Source organism: Manis pentadactyla, chromosome 7 (assembly GCF_030020395.1).
Source record: "Manis pentadactyla isolate mManPen7 chromosome 7, mManPen7.hap1, whole genome shotgun sequence".
Lineage (NCBI taxonomy): Eukaryota > Metazoa > Chordata > Mammalia > Pholidota > Manidae > Manis > Manis pentadactyla.
In genome coordinates this window covers 106,471,361-106,497,031 of record NC_080025.1, presented here as the reverse complement: position 1 = coordinate 106,497,031, position 25,671 = coordinate 106,471,361, and the positions used below count along the sequence as shown (strand labels likewise).

Genomic DNA, 25,671 nt, shown 5'->3' with positions numbered 1-25,671 from the left:
AAATTCATGAATAGATTTGTCAGAAAAAATACTATAAACATTCTGGAAGTTTTATGACACACAGATTTCTCCATTGGAGTTATTTCCAGTGACAATCAAAGAGGCCACCCTCATTTTCATGAGTAGGAACATTGACACAGGCAGGCATTTAGAAGAGGGACTCTCTAAGAAAGCCATCAACAGTCTAACCTTCACTTGAAGTGGCTCCAAACAAAATTAATAAAATGGAAGATTATCAGTTCAAACACCCTTGTGGTTGCTTATGCAGTTTATAGAAAAGACCTGGTGAAGATCACGTCATTGTAAAGCTGAAAAACAGAACGTGTTTTCAAGTGAATGGGCCTTACTCTGAGTCTTTCAAATTATATATTTAGAGTGACCACAGAACATTTGTGTTTGAGCAAATATAATGAAGAGCAAGTTAATAAGAACCACAAAAGTAAATTCTATGAAGATTTCTCAAATACCCATTACATTAGTTGAATTCAAATGAAAAAAATGGTGTAATTATCTTTCAAAAATCCTTACACATTATTAGAAAACTAAGCTGTATGAAACACAGAATTCTGAGAAACATCTCAGTGGAACCACCTTCATAATATTTGGCTCTACAATTGCCATTTTTCTATACAGATTCTGATTTCCATATTAAGCATTGGCGTATTTATCCCTATCCCAATTGTTAACTAAACTATTAACTGTTACAAACTGTCTGTTTTGAATAAAGCCACTGTATAAAATGCTTTGTGAGTAGAGGGTAGAAAATATGGCCATCTGTCTGATACACCAAAGGAAGGACAAGTTCCTGCTTCATGATTTGAAAGAGCACAGGATGTAGAGGAGTTAAAGATGGAAAGAGAATAGACCTAGGGAGGCAAAAAGAAAGCGTCCCTTTGGAATAGGAGACTGGAGGAAAGAAGAGGGAGGTGCAGGGACTTATTCCCCAGCCCTTTCCTCCTGCAGTTGCTTCAGCCCTCATGCAAAAGTCACTGCTCCTAGCGAGTAGCCTTCTTTGTCTACAGAGCTCTCTCTGTCCCCAAGTTCTATAGCTAACCCCTCCTGGCCTGTCTAGGCTCAGGTAACAGCCTCTATATTATAAGCCACAGTATGATAAAATAAAGGATAAATACTTAGCCTTTGTCCCCAGTTCCTGGCACGCAGCTTCTAAAGTCCTTAGAATCTACAGAATGGTAAGTGTCTTTTGTATCTAATGACATGACTAGTGGCTAGGGGTCCACAGATGGCTTCAGGGTTAGGGCTGCTCATCAGAAAGACCAAAGCATGACTGGGGGTTGGAACTTCCAGCCCTGTACCCCAGCCCTTATTTCCAGGAAAGGGAATGGGGCTGGGTATTGAATTAATCACCAGTGGCCAATGATTTAATCAATCATTCCCACATGATGAGATCCTGTAAGAACCCCTAAATGACTAACAAGAGGTTTTGGAAAACTTCAGAGCTGGTGAACACATGGAGGTGTTGGGAGGGTGGTGTCCTCACCCCACTGGGACAGGAGCTCCTGTGTTGGGACCCTCTGGGCCTTGTTCTGTGTGCCACTTCATCTGGCTGTGCATTTGTATCCTTTATAATAAACCAGTGACAATAAGTAAAGTGGTTTTCCTGAATTTTGTAAGCCATTCTAGCAAATTAAAAAACCTGAAATGGAAGGGGGATTGTGAGGACACCTCTCTCCTGCTGCTTTGTGGGCAAACCGGACAGAAATGAGGGACCCAACACTTGGAACTGGTGTCTGAAGTAAGGGGGCCTTGGGGGACTGAGCCCTTACACCTGTGGAGTTTGATGCTAACTCTGTAGTTAGTGTCAGAATTGAATCAAGTTGTAGGACACCCAGCTGGTCTCCAGAAAGTTGGAGAATCGGTTGGTGTAGGAAAAAACCCATGTATTTGGTGTCAGAGTATTGCGAGTAAAAACAGTTTATTTCCAGGGTCCTGGACTTTTCCTTGTCATTTTCCTACACTCATTTATTGCTTTTAAAACAGCCCATCTATTAAACTTACTCCAGTCAATCTGTACATGCCATTTGTTTTCTGCTTTACCCCAGCTCATATAGTGGATAAGTAAAAGGTTGCTACCACTCCTTAATGCTACATTCCCTAACATTACCTTCACAACGTTACACATTTTATTAAGTTGTTTATGGGTTTTCATAATTTAATTCTATTCTTTAGAATTCTAGGAACCCCCTGCAGCCCAGTCAGTCCTGAAGACCTGTCCTCTGCCTTGACCTGCTGCCATTATCTAACTCAGCGACTGTCACCACCATACACCCCATCCTTGTTTGTTTTAAACGCAGTTCCCGACCTTTTCTGCCACCACTCTCATCTGGGTAAAGCTGTCCCTTGACTGAATACTCTGAGCTCCTGCTGCCTACCTCTGCTGCTGCACTTACAATATGAAATTATAATCATCAGTTTCCTTGTTCTCTCCCTCTCCAAATAAATCTAGGATACTAGATGGAAAGGCTACTTTCTTTCTTTTCAGTGATACTGTGGTGTTTAGTATGTAGCGGGTGCTCAGAGGCCTGCTGGGTGATTGAATGCATAGATATACGGACAAGTGAGTAGGTAGATCAACATAACTCTTCTTTAAAACTCTCAACTTATGATTCTCTGATAAGCTTTTGGCTTTTCACTCATCCCTTCAAAGTTCTCCTTTTCTCTTTTCAGTGGCTAACAGAATATCCTATATGCTGTACATGCTTAATAACTTAGAAACATTCTCACTGAATATCATTTTCACACACAGTAATTGCATCCATGTGTTGTTATGTTTCTACAGACCAATGGTCTTCCAAGCTGGAAATTAGGATTTCTGGGGAGCTTCCTGGTGCCTAGACCCCACCCAAACCCCATTAAATTAGAACCTTTGAAGGTGGTGCCAGGTTATCAGTAATTAAAAAAAAAATACTCCCAGCATGGGTAACTTTAATGTACAGCCAGGATTGAGAACTGGTCCTATAAACAACATTCATGCTTCTAACACATTCATGCCTCAGTCACTGCAGAGAGTCCTGCTTTTTAGCAAATGAGAGGGCAACAAATATTTACAAAGTGGAAAAAGGCACACAATGGAAGCTCCTACTGTTTCCCATCATCTTCCCGCTGAAACCCCACGGGAGGTCTTCCCTACTCCCAGAACACTCGTTCTCTCTGATGGATTTGGGTCATTTGCACAAGCACCCTTGCCTCATCTCCCTACCCTGTCTCCTCACTTGCACCCATCCTTTAATTTGCCATTCCTGTTTTCTGACCCATTTCTCCAGGAACTTGGTCTATTATCTGTCCTTGTTGTAAATGAATCTGCTCCTCTCTTGGATTCATCCTCTAAAGATTAGAAATATTTTCAGATCAACATTCATCTTTAACAAAAAATATTTTCTAATCTATCAGACTTATTTCCTGCCTCCTTTTACCTTCAAACTTTATAGAAAAGTGTGCAGTCATTTTATCCAATCTCTCTGCAATTAGTCATCATGGGCGACCTGTCCGCCTCACCTGCCACTTTATCTACTGAAGCAGCGCTCACCAAACTTGTCATTGATGACCATACCCCCTGGTAGGCTGGCAATCCCCCTTCTCCCATGACCTCTCCATAAAATGTTGTTCTTTTGTCCATTTCTCCTATAAGAATGAACTCCCCAGGTTGTTCTGCCAACTCCTTGAGAACACCTTCCCTCTCTTGGGCTCCCTTTGCGTACTCCCTAGCACTAAATGTTCAAATTACCTCCAGTACTCTGCCCTTTACATTGTCTTATCTGTCTTTTCCCCCCACCCCTCTTCCCCTTCCCTCCCCATCAGCTACTACAGTATTATCTCTGATTTCCAGTCAGAGAGCTCTGAAATATTATCGGTTCTGATTCTCTTCCCAATCTCATTATTTCCCAAGTCTTAATTCAAATGTAACCCCCCCAAGTCACCCGCCTAGCTTTCCAGGTCTCTCCCCAGGATGCCCTTCCCTCCTCTGCCTCCCACAGCACTTTTCATGTTACAGTGTTTTGTTTATTCATTTTAATCCCCCAATTATAATACAGGGGTAGTTCTTAACCAGAGCTGCTCATAACAGTCCCCCAAGGATTTTTTAAAAGGTACATATATTTCTCAACCACATTCCCTGAAGATTTTTGCTCTGAGTGTGCAGTGAGGCCCAGGGGTCACCATGACAAGCATCCCTGGTTGAAGGGTGAACGGTGGAGACCTGGGCTCTTAAGGGCAGAGTCCTTTGTCTTCCATGACCCAAGGTTCTGGCACAGGGCCAAGCACAGAGGAGCTGCTTAGTAAATGCTTGTGCCTGGTGGATGATGATTTCATCTTAATGACATTCAATCCATCATCCCATTTCCCAGTGTGCTTTGCATTTGCCTGGACTTGAGCTCATTTTCTACTCTGTTGCTTCCAGAATGCCTCTTTCAATTCATTTTACCCTCCAGATACTTTGCTCCCCTTCAAACCTTGCAAAGTCCCTTTCTAGTATGAAAATTCAACAGTATTTCCTCTTTCCCACTGTGCTTTCCTTTTCCCTTATAGTCATGAAGTCTCCCATGATTTTTTGTCTCTGATTCTTTCTTCTGGCTCTAACCACTAATGATCCTCTGTGACATCTTACTTTGACTATTGAATATTGATATTTCCCTTACAATATAAGATAGAAAGTAGAATGTAGAAAATGAAGAACTACTAGAAAAGAAAAAGGGATCTGCTTTCATCATTAAAAAAATCACCTCCATTTTATTTCAAATTAAATCAGTAAACATCTGCTGAGTATCTACTCTATGGCAGGCGTTTGCTTAGGCCAGGGAATCAAATGTGAATCAGATATCGTCTCTGGCCTCCAGGTGCAGAAGCTTGGCTTATAACCAAATAGGTGAAGGTGACACGTAAACAGATTCTTAATAAAATGCAAGATGGACCATAGGAGACAATGAGAACAAAGGACATTGGAGGAGTAGGAGAGAAACATCAATTCAATGCTGAAGGAGGGGTAGGGATTCAGAAAGACTTCAGAATAAACCCCATTTAAGTCTTAAAAGGTGAGCAGGAATTGTCAGAGAGACAATGGCAGACTCCCCCAGGCAGAGGGCAGCAGGAGCAGAGGCGGGATGTGGCCAGAAAAGCTGGCAAGGCTCAGTCAGAGAAGGGAGGACCCCTGGTTGGGTAGGTGGGAGGGTGTTTAGGAGGGACAGTTGCAGAGCCAGAGGTAGAGAGGTCGGCAGGAGCTGTAAGCCTTGGTGAAGGGGAGTGTTGGAGGAGTTTTAACTGGGGGAGGAAATGACTAGATTTGCCTTCAAATTCGCAAAATTTTTATATGGCCTTAGAAAGGTAATACTGACTGGGACCCTGTTTTACCCTTCTGTGAGTCCATTTTTTTTTCAAACTTTTATATAAAAGGCAAAAGATAATCTTTTAAAACAAATGTGATTTGATTTGCATATGGGCATTTAAAAAGCATTCTTTTTGTTAACTAATTTTTTTTTTTAAACCAGAAAACCACGAAAGTGGTTACGGTTAGCATGTATTTATTCTCATGGGGGCACACAACAGCTACTGTGTAATGTGTACAAGTCACACTTATGTGGTAACTCTATGTGGTAACCCATAAAGGCACTATGCATTGGCTTTATCAGTTAGTTCAAAAGCATGGCTCTGTGCCCTCTGGAACTGAGCCGTCTCACGTCCCCCTACTGGGTATTGAAGATCACAGTACTGACTTTATCTCGTAAGTGTACAGGAGGCATCAGTCAGCCAAGGAAAAGTTCAGAGTGTATAATTAGGGCAGAATTGCTGCAGTGAAGGGGCTCGAATCACCTAGAGTTTGTAGAGAAAAACAAGAAACTGCTCATAGAACTCAGCAGACTATCTGAGGAGCTACAGAAAGTCATGCAGCACAGTGAATACCCTGGCACTTTTTCCCTTTATAAAATGTATTACTGGAAGGGCAATGACAGTGTCAGCTACAGGGAGGTGGCAGAAAATGTGCTGAAGACGGCAAAGTAAGACACAGGAGCACGATCAGAGCAAAGTTAGAAGGAACCAAGTACATTTATCAGTGAGAAGGAACAAAGGAATACGAACTGGAAAGATCTACATAATAATGATTTGGACAAAGTAGTTGTGCTTATGTAAATATACAAATAAATATATATTCATATTTAAATATATTTTCCACAATGCTCTTACATGTCAGTGTTCTCATAATGATTAAGAACTAGAGGCTGTAACACATATTAACCTGGGTTTGGTTCCCAATTTTCTCATTTTCTAGCTTTTTATTTGTTCACCTTCCAAGCTTTTTATCCTGGAAAACTTCTCTTCTCTACATTAAGTGGCCTTAAGTGCTATCATAAGTCCAAAGATCTGGGAGCTAAAAACAAGAAAAGAATATTCTTATAATCATTAATATTCCAGATGAATCTGAAATGAATCTACTGAGACATACTGCATGTCTCTGTAAATATATTCCTCATGTACCAACTATCAATCTGGGGAAATTCCGTGTGTGTGTGGTGTGTGTGTGTGTGTGTGTGTGTGTGTGTGTGTATGTAAAATGCTCCCCCTACAATCGCACATCGATGGAGGTATACTGCACTCAGATGCTCCACTAATTTTAAGTGGTAAATGGAACTTTTGAGGAGCCATATTCCTTTTTCATCAGAAAAGTAATATCAGCTCCTGAGATTCAGCCCCTAAAATCAGGATGCTGGGGTGAAATGTGTAGTCCTCAAATGCAATGTGTGTGCTGAAATGGTGCTAAGTGTAGCTCTGGGCCAGGAAGAGAAGATTCATATACTCTGTATCTAATATGATCCTTAACAGCACAACCAGAGCTAATAAAATGAATGAAGCTCTGCTGAGCCCTATATTACACTAGGAAGGATGGATGGGGCATGGCTCCATATATTTTATTCATTTTCTGGTAGATTCAAGGGAAGAAGGACTCAAATTAGAGAAAGAGACCTATGACTATTCAGGATGGGCTGAAAGGCTCCAGGCCCTCAAAAACATTGCCCTGACTGTGCTGCCCCGACCTGATGCACTAGCTAAGAGGTGAGCCACTTGGTCTCACCTTTCAGGAGCCTCAGCCCACCTTCATGTGAGTTATCTTTAACAAATCAATGCTCCTCTGAGAAGGCAGCATTGATAGAGAGGCATACTTACTATCAAAAGTAAACTCAGATATAAAGATTGGCCTTGGGTTTGCAGAGGAATGAGCAAATCCAAAAAGGACGTCAGAAGGACGTAAAAGGGCTTTGGCCCTTTTCATAGACACAGGCGAGTGACTGCGTCAAGAGGCAGCCTGAGGAATCTTTAGTAACCCCAAACACCCATAAACCTATCCTACTCCCCCAAATCCACCCAAATAAGCATACACATTTACTCAGTGGTTTCAGCTCTGGCCACAAGTCAGAATTACCTAAGGTTTTAAAAGATAACAGCCAATTAAAACAGGATATCTGGTCATGGGGTGGGCATAGGTTTCTGGTTTATTTTTTAAGTTCCTGGAGTTACCCCAATGTCCAGACAGACTGAGACCCACTGTTATCAGTGAACAAGATGTCCATACACTGAAGACACAGCTTTCAGGCAATTCTTCTTGACCCGTCTTCCAAAGAGAAGACTACTCCTGTCCTCCAGCAATACAGACATCTTAGAGCTAGCAATGCCATGAGCCACCTTCTTCTCTAACATCAGAGCTAAGCTTATTAGGATTAATGAAGACATTCGTAAACCCCAGTCTCTTCATTCCAGGCAAATATGGCCCTTTACAGGAAAATGTTTGCCAAGTCTTGAAGGAAGCCTAGAAGTAAGTGGCAAATATCCATCATCTTCTCTCAAATGCAAACAGCAGCAGGAGCTACTATTGACTGAGCATCACCTATACATGGGATGCTCTTCTAGAAGTTTTGCTTATATATCACTAAATGCATCTAACTCTGCTGAGTAGATGTTATTGTAAAATGCCAAAATACATCTAGGATCTCTCTTCCCTCCCTGTACACTGCTTCCATCTTAATCCAAGCTGCCATCATTTTCTCACCACAACTAATACAACCTCCTCCTGCCTGGGCATCTGCTTTCAATCTTGCCCCATCCTATCTATTCTCTACATGGTAACCCCTATGCAAGGAAATTTCTGAAAAGCAGAAAGAGGTTTGCTTAAAGCCCATCAGTAGCTTCCATTCCTCTTAGAATAAAAGCTAGAGTCTTTCCCACACCCTGCAAAGCCCTGCCCGATGCAGCTCCTGCTTCTATCCCACTTCATGCTGTGCCCCCTCTCTCCCTTACCCACCATGCTCATGCCACACTGGCTCCCTCCTGCTTTGGGAGCATGCTGTCTTATGCCTACATTAGGGCCATTGAATAGGTTCCTTCTGCATAGAATGTTTGCTCTGACTCCCTTGAACACTTCAGGGCTGGCTGAAATATCACCTCTACAGAGAAGCCTCCTTCTTCTCCAGCTAAGCAGCCACCCACTTCCTCCCCATTTGCCCTATTTGTTTCCTTCATCAAACTTACCATACTTAGCAAGGACTCATCATAGAGGTATTATTTTTGTCTGGTTCCTCCATCGGACTGCAAGCACCTCAAGGACAAGGGCTTCATCTCTTACAGTCCCCCAAGTACCCGCAGTGCTTAGCACAATGCCCAGTATTTAGCCACTTTGTAAGAAATATTTCTTGGAGGAACTAAGAAATCCATCTTAAAGATATCAAATAAGCTAATTAACTTGCCTGAGATCAAGGAATTGTAACAACTATTACAGAAATCTCTCTCAGAGGGAAAAGAACATTCTGCTAGGGTTTGTATAACAATGTTTCTCTGTCTCAAAAAATAAAATAAAATCATGCTTATCCTGAAGACCTTAAATGACTAATTGTCCTGAATCTTCTTTGCTTCACACATAACCTAAGCCACAGTCATGACTGTACATGTGCTAAGCACAACCAGCTGGTATCTTGAGGCTGGGAGGATTTTGCAACAGTGGAAATCCTTAAATTGTTCAAATGTGCTTGTCACAAAACATTTCTCTTAAGTGATTTCCATTCTGCCCAGTAGGAAGCCCCTGCATTTTATCAAGTTGCAATCCAGTTGGGCCGCTGATGAGACTTCCCTGTGGCCAAGGGGGATGCGGCTCCCATCACATCAGCAGGTCCCTCCTATTGCCATCTTGGGTATTGTGTGGAACTTCTGATGAATAGACCCACCAGCAGTTTCTCACCTGCACAGCTCTGCTGAGGCTCCCAGTGGACGCTGACACCCTCTCTTTGGCAGGCCCTGGTATATGCCAGGAATGACTCACAGTAACAGTTTTTATGGACTGGACATTCACACATGTCTGTCACGCAGGACCTAAGGAGCCCAACAGAAAGAAATTAACATTTTAAAAGGCGAAATTATCAAACGACCTAAATGTGATTTGCAGAATGCAGTGGGGCGGGTGGGTGGGTGTTGAACTTTGGCCATTAAAAGTAGCTATTTGGGAGGGGCGGAAGATGGTGGCGTGAGTAGAGCAGCGGAAATCTCCTCCCCAAACCACATATATCTATGAAAATATAACAAAGACAACCCTTCCTAGAATAAAGACCAGAGGACACAGGAAAATATCCAGACGACATCCGCACCTGAGAGAACCCAGCGCCTCACGAAGGGGGTAAGATACAAGCCCCGGCCCCGCGGGAGCCGAGCGACCATCCCCCCAGCTCCCGGCGGGAGAAGAATAGGCAGAGCGGGAGGGAGATGGAGCCCAGGACTGCCGAAAACCCAGCCCCCGCCATCCGGGCCAGAGCGCAGACACAGTACATGCCCAGGGGGCCCTGGATGCTAGGGAAACAGGGCTGCAAGAACAGTGAGCGGGCACCGGAGGCCAGGTGCCAGAGGACATAAGAAAAGTGCGCGACCATTTTTTTTTTTTTTTGCTGTTTTGTTTTGGCGAGCGCTTTTTGGAAGTCTTAAAGGGACAGGGACCCCAATACTAGGGAAACAGGGCAGCAAGACCAGTGAGCAGATGCCTGAGGCTGGCGCCGGAGAATAAAGAAAAACGAGTGGCCACTTTTTTTTTTTTCTTTTTTTTTTTTGTGGTCGTTGTTTTGTTTTGGCATGTGCTTTTTGGAAGTCTTAAAGGGGCAGGGTGGGACACTTAATCCAGAGGTAGGGAATCCGGGGATCTCTGGGCACCCTAACCCCTGGGCTGCAGGGAGCAGGGAGGCCCCTTACGGAGATAAATAGCCTCCCAGCCGCTCCTGCTCCAACACGACTCCACCACTTTGGAGCAGCTGCCCGAGCCAGGCCACGCCCACAGCAACAGCGGAGATTAACTCCATAGCAGCCGGGCAGGAAGCAGAAACCCTGTCTGCGCGCAGCTGCACAGCACAAGCCACTAGAGGTCGCTGTTCTCCCAGGAGAGGAGGGCCACAAACCAACAAGAAGGGAAGTTCTTCCAGCCGTCACTCGTCCCAGCTCTACAAACTATTCCTATCACCATGAAAAGGCAAAGCTACAGGCCGACAAAGATCACAGAGACAACACCAGAGAAGGAGACAGACCTAACCAGTCTTCCTGAAAAAGAATTCAAAATAAGAATCATAAACATGCTGACAGAGATGCAGAGAAATAAGCAAGAGAAATGGGATGAAGTCCGGAGGGAGATCACAGATGCCAGAAAAGAGATCGCAGAAATGAAACAAACTCTGGAAGGGTTTATAAGCAGAATGGATAGAATGCAAGAGGCCATTGATGGAATTGAAATCAGAGAACAGGAACGCATAGAAGCTGACATAGAGAGAGATAAAAGGATCTCCAGGAATGAAACAATGTTAAGAGAACTGTGTGACCAATCCAAAAGGAACAATATCCTTATTATAGGGGTTCCAGAAGAAGAAGAGAGAGGAAAAGAGATGGAAAGTATCTTAGAAGAAATAATTGCTGAAAACTTCCCCAAACTGGGGGAGGAAATAATTGAACAGACCACAGAAATAAACAGAACCCCCAACAGAAAGGATCCAAGGAGGACAACACCAAGACACATAATAATTAAAATGGCAAAGATCAAGGACAAAGAAAGAGTTTTAAAGGCAGCTAGAGAGAAAAAGGTCACCTATAAAGGAAAACCCATCAGGCTATCATCAGACTTCTCAACAGAAACCCTACAGGCCAGAAGAGAATGGCATGATATACTTAATGTAATGAAACAGAAGGGCCTTGAACCAAGGATACTGTATCAAGCACGAATATCATTTAAATATGAAGGAGGGATTAAACAATTCCCAGACAAGCAAAAGTTGAGGGAATTTGCCTCCCACAAACCACCTCTACAGGGCATCTTACAGGGACTGCTCTAGATGGGAGCACTCCTAGAAAGAACACAGCACAAAACACCCAACATATGAAGAATGGAGGAGGAGGAATAAGAAGGGAGAGAAGAAAAGAATCTCCAGACAGTGTATATAACAGCTCAATAAGCGAGCTAAGTTAGGCAGTAAGATACTAAAGAGGCTAACCTTGAACCTTTGGTAACCACAAATTTAAAGCCTGCAATGGCAATAAGTACATATCTTTCAATAGTCACCCTAAATGTTAATGGGCTGAATGCACCAATCAAAAGACATAGAGTAACAGAATGGATGAAAAAAGCAAGATCCATCTATATGCTGCTTACAAGAAACTCACCTCAAACCCAAAGATATGTACAGACTAAAAATCAAGGGATGGAAAAACATATTTCCAAGCAAACAACAGCGAGAAGAAAGCAGGGGTTGCAGTACTAATATCAGACAAAATAGACTTCAAAACAAAGCAAGTAACAAGAGATAAAGAAGGACACTACATAATGATAAAGGGCTCAGTCCAACAAGAGGATATAACCATTCTAAATATATATGCACCCAACACAGGAGCACCAGCTCCTGTGAAACAAATACTAACAGAACTAAAGGGGGAAATAGACTGCACTGCATTCATTCTAGGAGACTTCAACACACCACTCACCCCAAAGGATAGATCCACTGGGCAGAAAATAAGTAAGGACACGGAAGCACTGAACAATACAGTAGAGCAGATGGACCTAATAGACATCTACAGAACTCTACATCCAAAAGCAACAGGATACACATTCTTCTCAAGTGCACATGGAACATTCTCCAGAATAGACCACATACTAGGCTACAAAAAGAGCCTCAGAAAATTCCAAAAGATTGAAATCCTACCAACCAACTTTTCAGACCACAAAGGCATAAAACTAGAAATAAACTGTACAAATAAAGCAAAGAGGCTCACAAACACATGGAGGCTTAACAACATGCTCCTAAATAATCAATGGATCAATGACCAAATCAAAATGGAGATCCAGCAATATATGGAAACAAATGACAACAACAATACTAAGCCCCAACTTCTGTGGGACGCAGAAAAAGCAGTCTTAAGAGGAAAGTATATAGCAATCCAAGCATATTTAAAAAAGGAAGAACAATCCCAAATGAATGATCTAATGTCAAAATTATCAAAATTGGAAAAAGAAGAACAAATGAGGCCTAAGGTCAGCAGAAGGAGAGACATAATAAAGATCAGAGAAGAAATAAATAAAATTGAGAAGAATAAAACAATAGCAAAAATCAATGAAACCAAGAGCTGGTTCTTCGAGAAAATAAACAAAATACATAAGCCTCTAGCCAGACTTATTAAGAAGAAAAGAGAGTCAACACAAATCAACAGTATCAGAAACGAGAAAGGGAAAATCACGATAGACCCCACAGAAATACAAAGAATTATTAGAGAATACTATGAAAACCTATATGCTAACAAGCTGGGAAACCTAGGAGAAATGGACAACTTCCTAGAAAAATACAACCTTCCACGATTGACCCAGAAAGAAACAGAAAATCTAAACAGACCAATTACCAGCAACGAAATTGAAGCGGTAATCAAAAAACTACCAAAGAACAAAACCCCCGGGCCGGATGGATTTACCTCAGAATTTTATCAGACATACAGGGAAGACATAATACCCATTCTCCTTAGAGTTTTCCAAAAAATAGAGGAGGAGGGGATACTCCCAAACTCATTCTATGAAGCTAACATCACCCTAATACCAAAACCAGGCAAAGAGCCCACCAAAAAAGAAAACTACAGACCAATATCCCTGATGAACGTAGATGCAAAAATACTCAACAAAATATTAGCAAACCGAATTCAAAAATACATCGAAAGGATCATACATCATGACCAAGTGGGATTCATCCCAGGGATGCAAGGATGGTACAACATTCGAAAGTCCATCAACATCATCCACCACATCAACAAAAAGAAAGACAAAAACCACATGATCATCTCCATAGATGCTGAAAAAGCATTTGACAAAGTTCAACATCCATTCATGATAAAAACTCTCAGCAAAATGGGAATAGAGGGCAAGTACCTCAACATAATAAAGGCCATCTATGATAAACCCACAGCCAACATTATATTGAACAGCGAGAAGCTGAAAGCATTTCCTCTGAGATCGGGAACTAGACAGGGATGCCCACTCTCCCCACTGTTATTTAACATAGTACTGGAGGTCCTATCCATGGCAATCAGACAAAACAAAGAAATACAAGGAATCCATATTGGTAAAGAAGAAGTTAAACTGTCACTATTTGCAGATGACATGATACTGTACATAAAAAACCCTAAAGAATCCACCCCAAAACTACTAGAACTGATATCGGAATAGAGCAAAGTTGCAGGATACAAAATCAACACACAGAAATCTGTGGCTTTCCTATACACTAAGAATGAACCAACAGAAAAAGAAATCAGGAAAACAACTACATTCACAATTGCATCAAAAAAATAAAATACCTAGGAATAAACCTAACCAAGGAAGTGAAAGACTTATACTCGGAAAACTACAAGTCACTCTTAAGAGAAATTAAAGGGGACACTAACAGATGGAAACTCATCCCATGCTCGTGGCTAGGAAGAATTGATATCGTCAAAATGGCCATCCTGCCCAAAGCAATATACAGATTTGATGCAATCCCTATGAAACTACCAGCAACATTCTTCAATGAACTGGAACAAATAATTCAAAAATTCATATGGAAACACCAAAGACCCCGAATAGCCAAAGCAATCCTGAGAAAGAAGAATAAAGTAGGGGGGATCTCACGCCCCAACTTCAAGCTCTACTATAAAGCCATAGTAATCAAGACAATTTGGTACTGGCACAAGAGCAGAGCCACAGACCAATGGAACAGACTAGAGAATCCAGACATTAACCCAGACATATATGGTCAATTAATATTTGATAAAGGAGCCATGGACATACAATGGCGAAATGACAGTCTCTTCAACAGATGGTGCTGGCAAAACTGGACAGCTACATGTAGGAGAATGAAACTGGACCATTGTCTAACCCCATATACAAAAGTAAACTCAAAATGGATCAAAGATCTGAATGTAAGCCATGAAACCATTAAACTTGAAAGAAAACACAGGCAAAAACCTCTTAGACATAAACATGAGTGACCTCTTCTTGAACATATCTCCCCGGGCAAGGAAAACAACAGCAAAAATGAATAAGTGGGACTATATTAAGCTGAAAAGCTTCTGTACAGCAAAAGACACCATCAATAGAACAAAAAGGAACCCTACAGTATGGGAGAATATATTTGAAAATGACACATCCGATAAAGGCTTGACGTCCAGAATATATAAAGAGCTCACACTTCTCAACAAACAAGAAACAAATAACCCAATTAAAAAATGGGCAGAGGAACTGAACAGACAGTTCTCCAAAAAAGAAATACAGATGGCCAACAGACACATGAAAAGATGCTCCACATCGCTAGTTATCAGAGAAATGCAAATTAAAACTACAATGAGTATCACCTCACACCAGTAAGGATGGCTGCCATCCAAAAGACAGAGAACAACAAATGTTGGCGAGGCTGTGGAGAAAGGGGAACCCTCCTACACTGCTGGTGGGAATGTAAGTTAGTTCAACCATTGTGGAAAGCAGTATGGAGGTACATCAAAATGCTCAAAACAGACCTACCATTTGACCCAGGAATTGCACTCCTAGGAATTTACCCTAAGAATGCAGCAATCAAGTATGAGAAAGATCAGTGCACCCCTATGTTTATTGCAGCACTATTTACAATAGCCAAGAATTGGAACAACCTAAATGTCCATCGATAGATGAATGGATAAAGAAGATGTGGTACATATACACAATGGAATACTACTCAGCCATAAGAAAAGGGCAAATTGAACCATTTGCAGCAACATGGATGGAGCTTGAGGGTATTATGCTCAGTGAAATAAGCCAAGCGGAGAAAGAGAAATACCAAATGATTTCACTTATCTGTGGAATATAAGAACAAAGGAAAAACTGAAGGAACAAAACAGCAGCAGAATCACAGAACTCAAGAATGGACTAACAGGTACCAAAGGGAAAGGGACTGGGGAGGATGGGTGGGTAGGGAGGGATAAGTGGGGGGAGAAGTAGGGGGGTATTAAGATTAGCATGCATGGGGGGGTAGGAGAAAAGGGAGGGCTGTACAACACAGAGAAGGCAAGTAGTGATTCTACAACATTTTGCTATGCTGATGGACAGTGACTGTAACGGGGTTTATAGGGGGGACCTGGTATAGGGGAGAGCCTAGTAAACATAATATTCGTCATGTAAGTGTAGATTAGTGATACCAAAAAAAAAAACAAACGAGCAGTTCCTGTGTGGTAACCTCCAATGAGTTCTACACAAGAGTATAAAGGGCATATAAAAGTGTAGGCAAAGGGTCTGTTTGTGTTTATACAGAGGATCAAAGCCTAATTGGGCTACCCGGAAATGAACTAAGATATGATATGAAAAAGAACTTCCAACATCAGCACTCTCTGGAAGACTCATGCCAGAAGATGATCATCAAAAAACCCCAACAAAGATCCATGCACTGCTACAGCTGTAGATGCACTCATCCCACCAGTTCCTGGACTTGCCATGGGAGTGAGGAAGGAGATATCTAAGCTGGCCTGTGCATATAGAAAAACAACAAATTTGACTGGATCTATACTGTTGGAAGTCAACCAAGAATTAGGAGAAGTGCAAATTGTAGCGCTCCAAAATCTTACAACTACAGACTATTTACTGTTAAAAGAACATAAGGGATGTGAACATTCCCCAGGAATGGGTTGTTTTAATTTGTCTGATTTCTCTCAGACTGTTCAAGTTCAGTTGGACAATATCCACCATATCATAGATAAGTTTTCACAAATGCCTAAGGTGCCTAACTGGTTTTCTTGGTTTCACTGGAGATGGCTGGTAATTACAGGTATGCTTTGGTTATGTAACTATACTCCTATTGTGTAAATGTGTGTGCGCAATTTAAGTAGTAACTTAAAACCTATACATGCTGAAGTTACTCTACAAGAAGATATGTCAAAGAAATAATCATTCTTCCCACGTTTTCTGCCACCTGCTACTTCTATAGCTTTTCTTCTTCCTTCCTAATTACAACCCTTAAATAGAATTCGTGCCTCATATCAAATTTACCGAGTATCATAATTCTTCCAAGTGGTAAAGATACCTCAAGACAAATGCTGGGCATAGAAGCTACAGGGCAAAAATATGCAAAGAAATAAAAAGCTAACCATTTCAACCAATAAGGCTTCTCTCTCACTTACCAACTTTACATTTCCTTGTATGGCCCCGGAAGATGACTGGTTAGCCAGAGACGGGTAAGATTCCTCACGGGAGGAACAACCTAAGACAGGCACAGTTGCAGGGGGGTCATCAGGTGAGAAATTGGGGATCAACAGAGGTGAGGCTTAGAACCTCACCCCCCCGTTCTGAGATAAATCTTCTTCATACGTGGATGTTTTATTGCCCTTGTCTAGCTTGGATTAACACATAGTCTACAGGCACACACCTGATCATCTACATTTGCTCTCTTACAACACTAAACTATGTTTTCTACCTTTATCTTGTATCTACCTACCACTTCAGCACTTTATTAAAAATAATAATAATAAAGAGAGAAATGTGGTATCCACATATAAATCAAGTATAAAAATCATATGTGTATTCATATTTGAACTGACTGTTTATAGTCCATAATGCATGAGCAAAACCGAAGGTTTCTGTGGTGACTGCCCTTGTACTGTTCACCATGTAAGAACTTATTCACTATGTAAGAATTTGTTCTCCAGGTAAGAACTTGTTTGTTATGCCTCAGAAGATTGGAGACTGACGAAAATTAGGCTTGGGGTGGATTAATGATTGTGCATTGAGCATTGACTCCCCTATACAGAATTTTATTGTTGTTAACAACCATTTGATCAATAAATATGAGAGATGCCCTCACACACACACACAAAAAACAGTATACACTTCCAATGGTAAAATAATAAGTCACCGGGATGTAATGAATATAGTCAAGATATTGTAACAGCTTGGTATGGTGATAGCTGGTACCTAGAATTGTCATGTATATAAATGTTGAATCACTATGTTGTACACCTGAAACTAATGTAATGTAATACTGTGTGTCAACTACCCTTCAATAAAAAAATAATTATCTTCAACAACAACAACAAAAAAAAGTAGCTCTTTGGGGTTGAAGACCTAAAAGTTATATGAAAACTATGCATACAAACTTACTGGATACCTCCAGACACTGATATTAGGTTCCCTTCCTTCTAGAGCATGTCTTACCAATAGGATTTTCTGCAGTGATAGAAATGTTCTACAGTCTCCACTGTCCAAATCAATAGCCACTATTCAAATCTGGCTCCTGAGCACTTGGAATGTAACTAGTGTGACTCAGTAACCACATTTTGCATTTGATTTAATTTCAGTTAACTCAGATATAAATTGTCACATATGCATAGAGGTTACAACGTTGGAAAGGCAGGTGTTAGAATATAGCCGGTCAAAATGCTGCCATTTGCAAACAGCGCTGATATAAGAATAATGGGTTCTACTATAATACAATCAAAATAGTTACCAACTTGATGAAAGATAAATCCATGGCTTTTTGAAGATATACAACTAGGATTCACTTTTGCAAGCAACACCTTAGAATCTTAGTCCTTTGAGGAACACCTAACCTCATTCTTTAGAATGTGGGGTGACAAATTCCAAAAAAGCAAAACTTTCAGGCCCCTAATTTGAACAGAAACACAAAGTGGATTGAGCCAAAGTCTTTGCAGCTTATGTTTAAATATGGAAATGATAGCCCAGGACATAAAGAGAAATGTGCATAATGCAAACTAACAAATTTTCAAACATGTTGATGTCAAAGACATAGTAAGGACCTTACACTAGTATATAATATCACAGTTTATAAAGTGCTTTCACAACCTGCGGTCTGTCACTGAGTGTTATATAGGACATTGCACAATCCCTGTTTTGTAAAAGAAGAGGTCATTTTTACAGACGAACAGATGGACCCAAAGTCACATTAATATGCAGTAAAAGAGTAAATTAAAGTATATCTCCCGAGACTAGTGCACTTTTTGTCATACCACATGACCACCCTCATCTTCATCTTCCAGCAAATTCACTGCCTAACAATTTTGACTTAACATTTATGCAAGAGGCCCCCATGATTAATAAAACTAAATGGTCCTTATTTTTTTCATACTCTTGTTCAGCAAAACTGTTTCTTAACAGAATATAACTCAAGGCTGAAAGCAGAGAAAACAATATTCAAAATTATAAATAACTCAGATGTTCTCGAAAAGTGATCAGGAGGACATGGTCATCCAATGTTGATATGCCAGCATTTTCTCTTGGTGCTGGACTGCCTACACACCTGATTACAAGGAGTGACCAGTTAGCTCCGTGTAGAAGCTGGTGTACTGCCTGCTCTGAACAAGATTTTAAATCACAGAAACCATAGTAAAGGATCAATAAACTCACCACATACCTACAAAGTTATTACAACCCAACATGCAATGGCACAGCCTTGGGAAATATGAACAGGGACAGAGGAGGGACAGATCTGAAACCTAAAGTGCCTCTTCCATTTCACCGAGTGAGAGATTATTCGATGACTGATACTTAAGATGCAATAAACAGGACAGAAAACTACCCTCTCTCTTCTCTGGAACAATAAAGGCCATATTTCTTCATACCTTCTCCCATTTGCATTACAGAAATCCTGGGAAATCATATCAACTAGCAAACCCTTTCCAGTATGAGACACACAGAGCTGTGGCTTTAAATTTGTGTGGTGCCTCTGGGCTTCCAAGAAAAAACAAATAAAGCTTGTCCTTAAAGGGGCCTCTAAACGTCTAAGTATAAACCTTCCTCAATACCATTTCCTTTGTTGTTTCAGTCCTCACTTCAGACTAACCCACACCCGTCGTGTTCCTGCTCGGACTTCACAGCATCTTTGGCCGCCCTGACCCAGTCCTGCTTTCCCTTCACTTCCGCCATAGGCTTCGTCACGCGTCATCTTTCCTGGCCCCTGGGGTGTGGTCTCTTCTCCTCGCACACAGCTCCCGTGGCCACGACCTGGACAGAATGGCACCCAATGAGCCCGGGACAATGACAGCACTTCCACAGAAAAGAGGTGGTCTCAACATGAGGAAATGCATCCTCTGATTTGAAAGAACATCTCATGGGGTTTATTAAAATTGTGTGCACAGCAAACAAAATTTAATTTGTTAGTGACTATTTCCTTTTTTCTCTTTATTTCTACTGGCTGTCTCATGAAGCTATTTATAAAATCTAAACATAATTATGGACAGTTAAATCCAATTCAGTGAGACTGTTGAGAGAAAATAGCAGTTTTAGGCACACATTTAATAATTGCTATGTACATACACTCTATCCCAGCAACAGACCACTCTGTGCCCTCAGACACAACCAATAATATATCTACCCTTTAAAACTAAGGAAGATTTGAGCTCATACTATTTATTTGGCACTCATGAGGAAGAACATTTGAGGTAAAGCGTTTGTCAAAGCCACCCTTTGCTTGAAACGTTTCACATATTATTAAAAGCTTGAAAGATGTGTTTTGTCACAGAAGTTAAAACTACAAGATGTCCTTTTTTTCCACTTGTCAAATTGTTGATTTTTACACAACACTGTGCCCAGGGTCTGTGAGAGGATGGAGAAATAGATGGTCTAAGAAGCACAAAACTGTTAGCTCTTGTCAAGCATTTTGCTATACCCAGCTTTTACATGGAACACCATATTTACACCACGCAGCAGGGGGCTATGAGGCAAGTCCTACTACTAGGGCACTTAACTAAAAATAGGGAAACTGAAGCTTGGACATGTTAACAGTTTGCCAAGGTCACGTAGCTGATGACAGGTCCAGAACTGCACAATCGGGACCACAACTCAGGCCTTATTAGTCTCAACACCCATATTCATAAAAATTATATTAGAAGATCCTTCTGGAGAGCAATTTGGCAATATTTATAAATTGCCTTAATAAAGGCTCTTATCCTTTGAGAGGAAAATCCTACACTAAGCAAATAGTAATGAATGTGAACAAAGACTTTAACTGCAGAGGTTTTCATCACAATGCTATTGGAAATGAAAAAAAAAGGAAATAACTAAAATGCCTTATTGGGCCTAGTTAAATAAATCTAGATGACCTCCACAATGGAATATTCTATAGACATTAATTTGATGGTTTGGAAATATATTTTAAAACAGGAGGAAATGTTCATGAAGGATTAATTGAAAATGCGCAAAACTGTGTTCCAGTGTTGTGTGGCCATACACAGGAAATAACAGATATTTAATAACAGTCAGCTCTGGGCAGTGGAACTGTGTGTGGCTCTCTTTATTTTGTTCTCATCTGTGTTTTCTACAGTAAACACATGTTACTTTCCTAAAAAATCAAATCGAATCACGGTGTCGTTTTAAAACAATAACATGGGACATATTAGTGTTTCAATCAGAATTTAGGAACTCAAGTGAGAGAGAATAAAGAATGGGAGAAAATTAGAGGACCCATTGTAGATCTTAGTTATTAAATATTTCTCCAGCTAAAATCTTTGCATTCTGTGTATCAGAGGCCTTTTGACAGAGGCTTTGATTTGATTCACTTTGTGTTGCCTGCAGACTTCCACTTCATTGGTCTACTGATGCTGGGAACTTGACATCGAGGCGATGAAATGAATAATGGAATACTTCGGCATGCTTCTGTTGGCTACAAGGGAATTTATCAAGAGAAAAATAAAAGCATCCTGAAATGCCCTTCACATTTCAGGGAGGAGCAGAACTATTATTATCCAAATGTTCAATTTGTGTCTCTCTCACTTAATAATTGTGTATGAGGAAAATCTAATTTATGACACAGTGGAGATGAATTTTTATATATTAATGGAAGACTTCTGTCCTTTCCTTAGTAAATATGCACTAATACTAATACATGTATATTTACTTTATAGAATAAGTAGCAGGACTTTACCGCTTTTGGTAGTTACTGAGATTTATGGCCTTGGCTTCTCTGCTTTGGTGCCATCACTCTGTCACGGTTGTGTTCTGCCTGATGAGGAGTTCCCTGTCAGGAGACACAGCTGCCCCTTGCTCCAGTGGGAGAACACAGGCGGCATTACAATTGGGCTTTTCCAGGAGAGCCCTACAAGTAAAGGGCTTCTGCCTATTGCAATCCCTTTCCATCATGGGAGCTTATTAATGTACCTAGCAATGATTTTCTGATTTATCCACTCTGCTCCTGGCATCCTTCCTGACAGCAGAGAGTTGCAGGCAGGACTCCTGTCCCTTGGGGTTCACACAGCTGCTCAGCGCAGTGACAGGGAGGCTGCCGGGAGATACCGCAGGGTCCCAGTGAGCGGGCACCAGGCTGCACAGTGTCTTGTTGCATGCCAACCGCCTCCTGCTTTCATAGCTCTGTATGTGTGTCATGTCCCCGTAAGACTCTTTGAAAGTCTTTTCTCACAGCACCCAGCACAGTACTGGTAACAGAAATGACCTATGTAGTCCGTTCACTCCCTGAAATCCAACTTACCACGATATATGAGCAGAGAAGCCCTCATCATCTCTCTCCCCCTTATCAAGTTATAACCACTGCCTCCTGCAAAGATCTAAGATAGTAGCTAAATGGAGCTACTTAAATGGCAATTTAATTACAATGAAATAAAATTTTAAATTCAGTTCCTTAGTCACAGTAGCCACATTTCAAGTGTTCAATGGCCACATGTGGCTAGTGGCCATCATACAGGACAATTATGATGCCGATTTGCACCAGTTCCATCATCACAGGAAGTCCTACTGGATGGCAGCACCCAGAGCGTGCCCCCATCTGTGTTGGGAAAGCATTCCTGTTCTCTCCAGAGGGATTTATGGGTACAGTGAGATTAAGATCAAGCTCAATCCTGCTTTCTTAAATCAAACTGAAGATCCTAGCCATCTAGATCACCCCCCTTTCTTCCCCCTCGCTCTTTTATCCAGTCATAGGGAATGTTTCATTAACCCTCAGGCCTCCGTCCACCCTGCTCTTCCTGCCTTCATATGCTTCCTTGTATTTTCCACTGGAATAATCTGATCCCTCTCCCTTCAGGCTCAGTTCAAATTCCTCTGGTTGCTCCCTGGCTGGCCCAAGAAAAGTTAGCCCCTTCTTGTTGGGTCCCATCCCCTTCACACTTTATTTCTGCACAGACCCTTTGATTCCTAATTACCTCCTTCCCCATTTGAAAGGGAGGACTGGATCTGCTCATGCGGCCAAGCGCAGTGCCTTGAACATGGAGCTCAGTGACTATGTGGTGAGTCATCAGAACACTGGATGAGAGGATCTGGTAACCTTTGCCCAGCTTCCACGGGGTCAGACACTGGGACACTGATACCTGAAGAGTGTGAATTCCATCCTTGCCCCTCTTCCTGGCCACTGTGCAAACAGCCACAGCCGTGAGGGCTGCTGGCCACAGCAACCTCTGACCTGAGCTGCTTCTGCAAGCACCTTTCCACTGCCATTTTCATTTTGAACTTCTTGCACTCCTCTCCTGTATCTCAGGGGATTTTTTTTTTAATTTAATGAATAGTGGGAAAAAGGATTTGGTGACCAAATTCTCCTTTAATGATACATTTCCAGAAAGGCACATATTCAATATTGGAAGAAACAGCCTAGAGCTCTTCATATTATTAAAAAGGCAAGCCTCCCATACAGCCAGCATCAAAACATCAAACAGCTTCCTGGCGACAGCATACCAAGTGGTTTTCCCTCTGCTTTTTTTGGCACCAGGCCCCCTGTCAGAGAGAGGAAAGTGCTTGTGCCTCTGCTACCCAGACACAGTCTTGGGAGACAGCGAGTGACCACTGGGAACTTCCTACACTGCTCCTGGGAGAACAGAAGGGCAGGACAGGAGTGACAGTGGCCAGCCACTTCTGGGAGCCGGAGTCAGAGTCCTGGCTTCTCCTCTGCCACCAGGAAGGGTATTTGGCTAGACTATACCATTCAGTCCAGAGGTCAGCTTCCCTGAGAGCCCACGGAATGGGGCCAGCAGGTGACCAGGAAACCACACTGGGGTCCTATGGTTTTCTTTGCCCCCTGTATCTGGGAAGCAAGTGAAGACCTCTCAGGCTTGCTAGTGCCTGGACATCAGCAGGAAAGCGGGAGGGGAGGGGATTCAGAAGACAGAGTCCTGGCTGGGTAGACAGAATTGTATTTAACTACCAAGAGACTATTAAAAAATCACTTACACTTTAACTCTTGAAGTTCCGTCTGCCTTCCCTAACCTAAGCTGCCTGGAGGTAACTAGAGGTAGTAGCCAAGGTAGGGAGGCCTATCCACGTCACACCACCTAAGAAAATAATTTCTTCTGTAACTCAGAAGGGTGACCTCTGCTCTTCTCTGCAATACCATGGGATCCCTCACATATCCACAAACAAAACAAAACAAAACACAAACAAACCAAAAATCCAGTGTTCTAATGTAAAAAAACAGGGCCACAAGTTTCAATAAGGGGAAACATGAGTTTGTTTTATGGAGTTATTAATGAGGAGCAGGCCAAGCCTGTAGAGCCAGACAGGAGGGAGTCCCTGCTGCCATTCAAATCAGTTCTTACTAGGCCAGCCACAGTTTGGCTTAAATAGTGGTGAGAATATTCAACATCGAATATTGAGATACTGGTTCTATGGTGCCAGGGTTGCCAGGACAGCACAGCAAGGCCAGGTGTTTCTGGATGAGCTTTCCCGTTTCACATACTCCATCTAAGGAGAAAGGGCAGGAGCACCTGGGAGCCTGCGTGTGTCTCTGGCTGCGGGTACTGAACTTCCCTGCGGTCGAGCCTCCCCCAATGCCCCACCCAGACACGCACACCTCAGACCGTTAGCCCACTCCGGAGTGCTAGGAATGAATGTGTCGAGCTGTTTGTCCCAGGCACTAAAGGAGGCGCAGAGACAAACAGAGATGGACCCATCTAGAAGGGGAGATTGTGTAGATACTAAAAACCAAACTCCAAACAATCTAAGGGCTATTATGGGCAGGAAGCTAATGCCATGGGTTACTGAGGACTAATTGCCTGGGAGCAGGCAAGGGTGTCTAGAGGCTTCACAGAGTAGAAGAGACATGGGGACTGGATCCTAAAGGATCTGTGGAATTTTGCCTGGTTAGAGAATGAGGAAAAGGAAATGCAGGCAAAATGAGGAACCTAAGTAAAAGCAGTTTCCAAATCACCAGCCCTTAGATTTGATGGTCATGTGACCCAACCTCAACTATGAACAAAACAAAACAGAACAAAACAAAACAAACAAGGCCCTGACAGGCACACAGTCTATTCCTGAATCCCTTGTCTCCTCACAGAACAGCCTGGATGGTCTATTGTTAAGATATTTCTTTTTTCTGGAGGGTCCTAATCTTCTTAATCTCCAGCCTTAACTCTTATGTGTGACACCTGGAGCCACAGGAAATTAGACGGTGTGTTCGTGCCCAGGATAATTTGTCCAGCAGCTTCCTGAGCTCCCCCGTCACCCCTGTGTTCTCCTCTTCCTTCCTGCAGTCTGAAACTACTACCTTCTTGACTCACAAGAATAAAAATCCAACTACCAAAGGAACAGGGAAAAAGCTCACCAAACAATTTTGGTATTTATACACAATGAAACCCCTCGTTTTACTGCCTGTACTACATTTCTGTCATGCATACACTGTCTACTTATACTTAGTTCCAATCTAAATACTAAGGACTCCCTGGTTTAGACTCTTTAGATGCTGAAGAATTTTGATCACTTTAATCTGCATCACATTCCCCAGGAGGTAAGTGTACCTGCACAGCAGAAGCTAGTATGGTGCAGGAGTCCAGACATGGTCATGAGCCTTAGACACACTTCTCAAGCTAGAGATTGTTTTTGTGGAATAACATGGGCATCTGTGGACACAGAGATCCCTTTAAAGAGCAGCAATGCTTATGATTTTCCATAGATGTCATTTTAATAGAAGCCCCTCACACTTGCTTGGAGTACAAACCAAGCATGCATGGTCTGAAACCTAGAATTTTTCCTCCTTTGACAAAGTCATATATCAAACTATATGTAGAGAAAGTGACCCTCATGCCCATAGTTAAGTTTTCTTGTGTCTCCGGGTTGAAGAAGGTGTGGACATCGTTCTGCTATTTGCCCCACATCCAGGGGCTATGACTTTAAAGGGGCCAAAGCCCCAGAAATGGTAAGAAACACTCATTTGGGGAGAGATGAGCTTTCTG

The 25,671-nt window shown here is 42.0% G+C and overlaps 1 protein-coding gene across 2 annotated transcripts in view; it reads right to left on the bottom strand.

Moving 5' to 3' along the window:
• The window catches only part of BMPER (BMP binding endothelial regulator), a 248,989-nt gene that overhangs the window by 2,082 nt on the left and 221,236 nt on the right, over positions 1–25,671 (bottom strand). For both annotated transcript variants that reach the window (XM_036897495.2, XM_036897497.2), the window contains exon 14: positions 9,233–9,363. In XM_036897495.2, the coding sequence (XP_036753390.2) occupies positions 9,233–9,363 (131 nt within the window). The remainder of the gene's footprint in view (positions 1–9,232; positions 9,364–25,671) is intronic.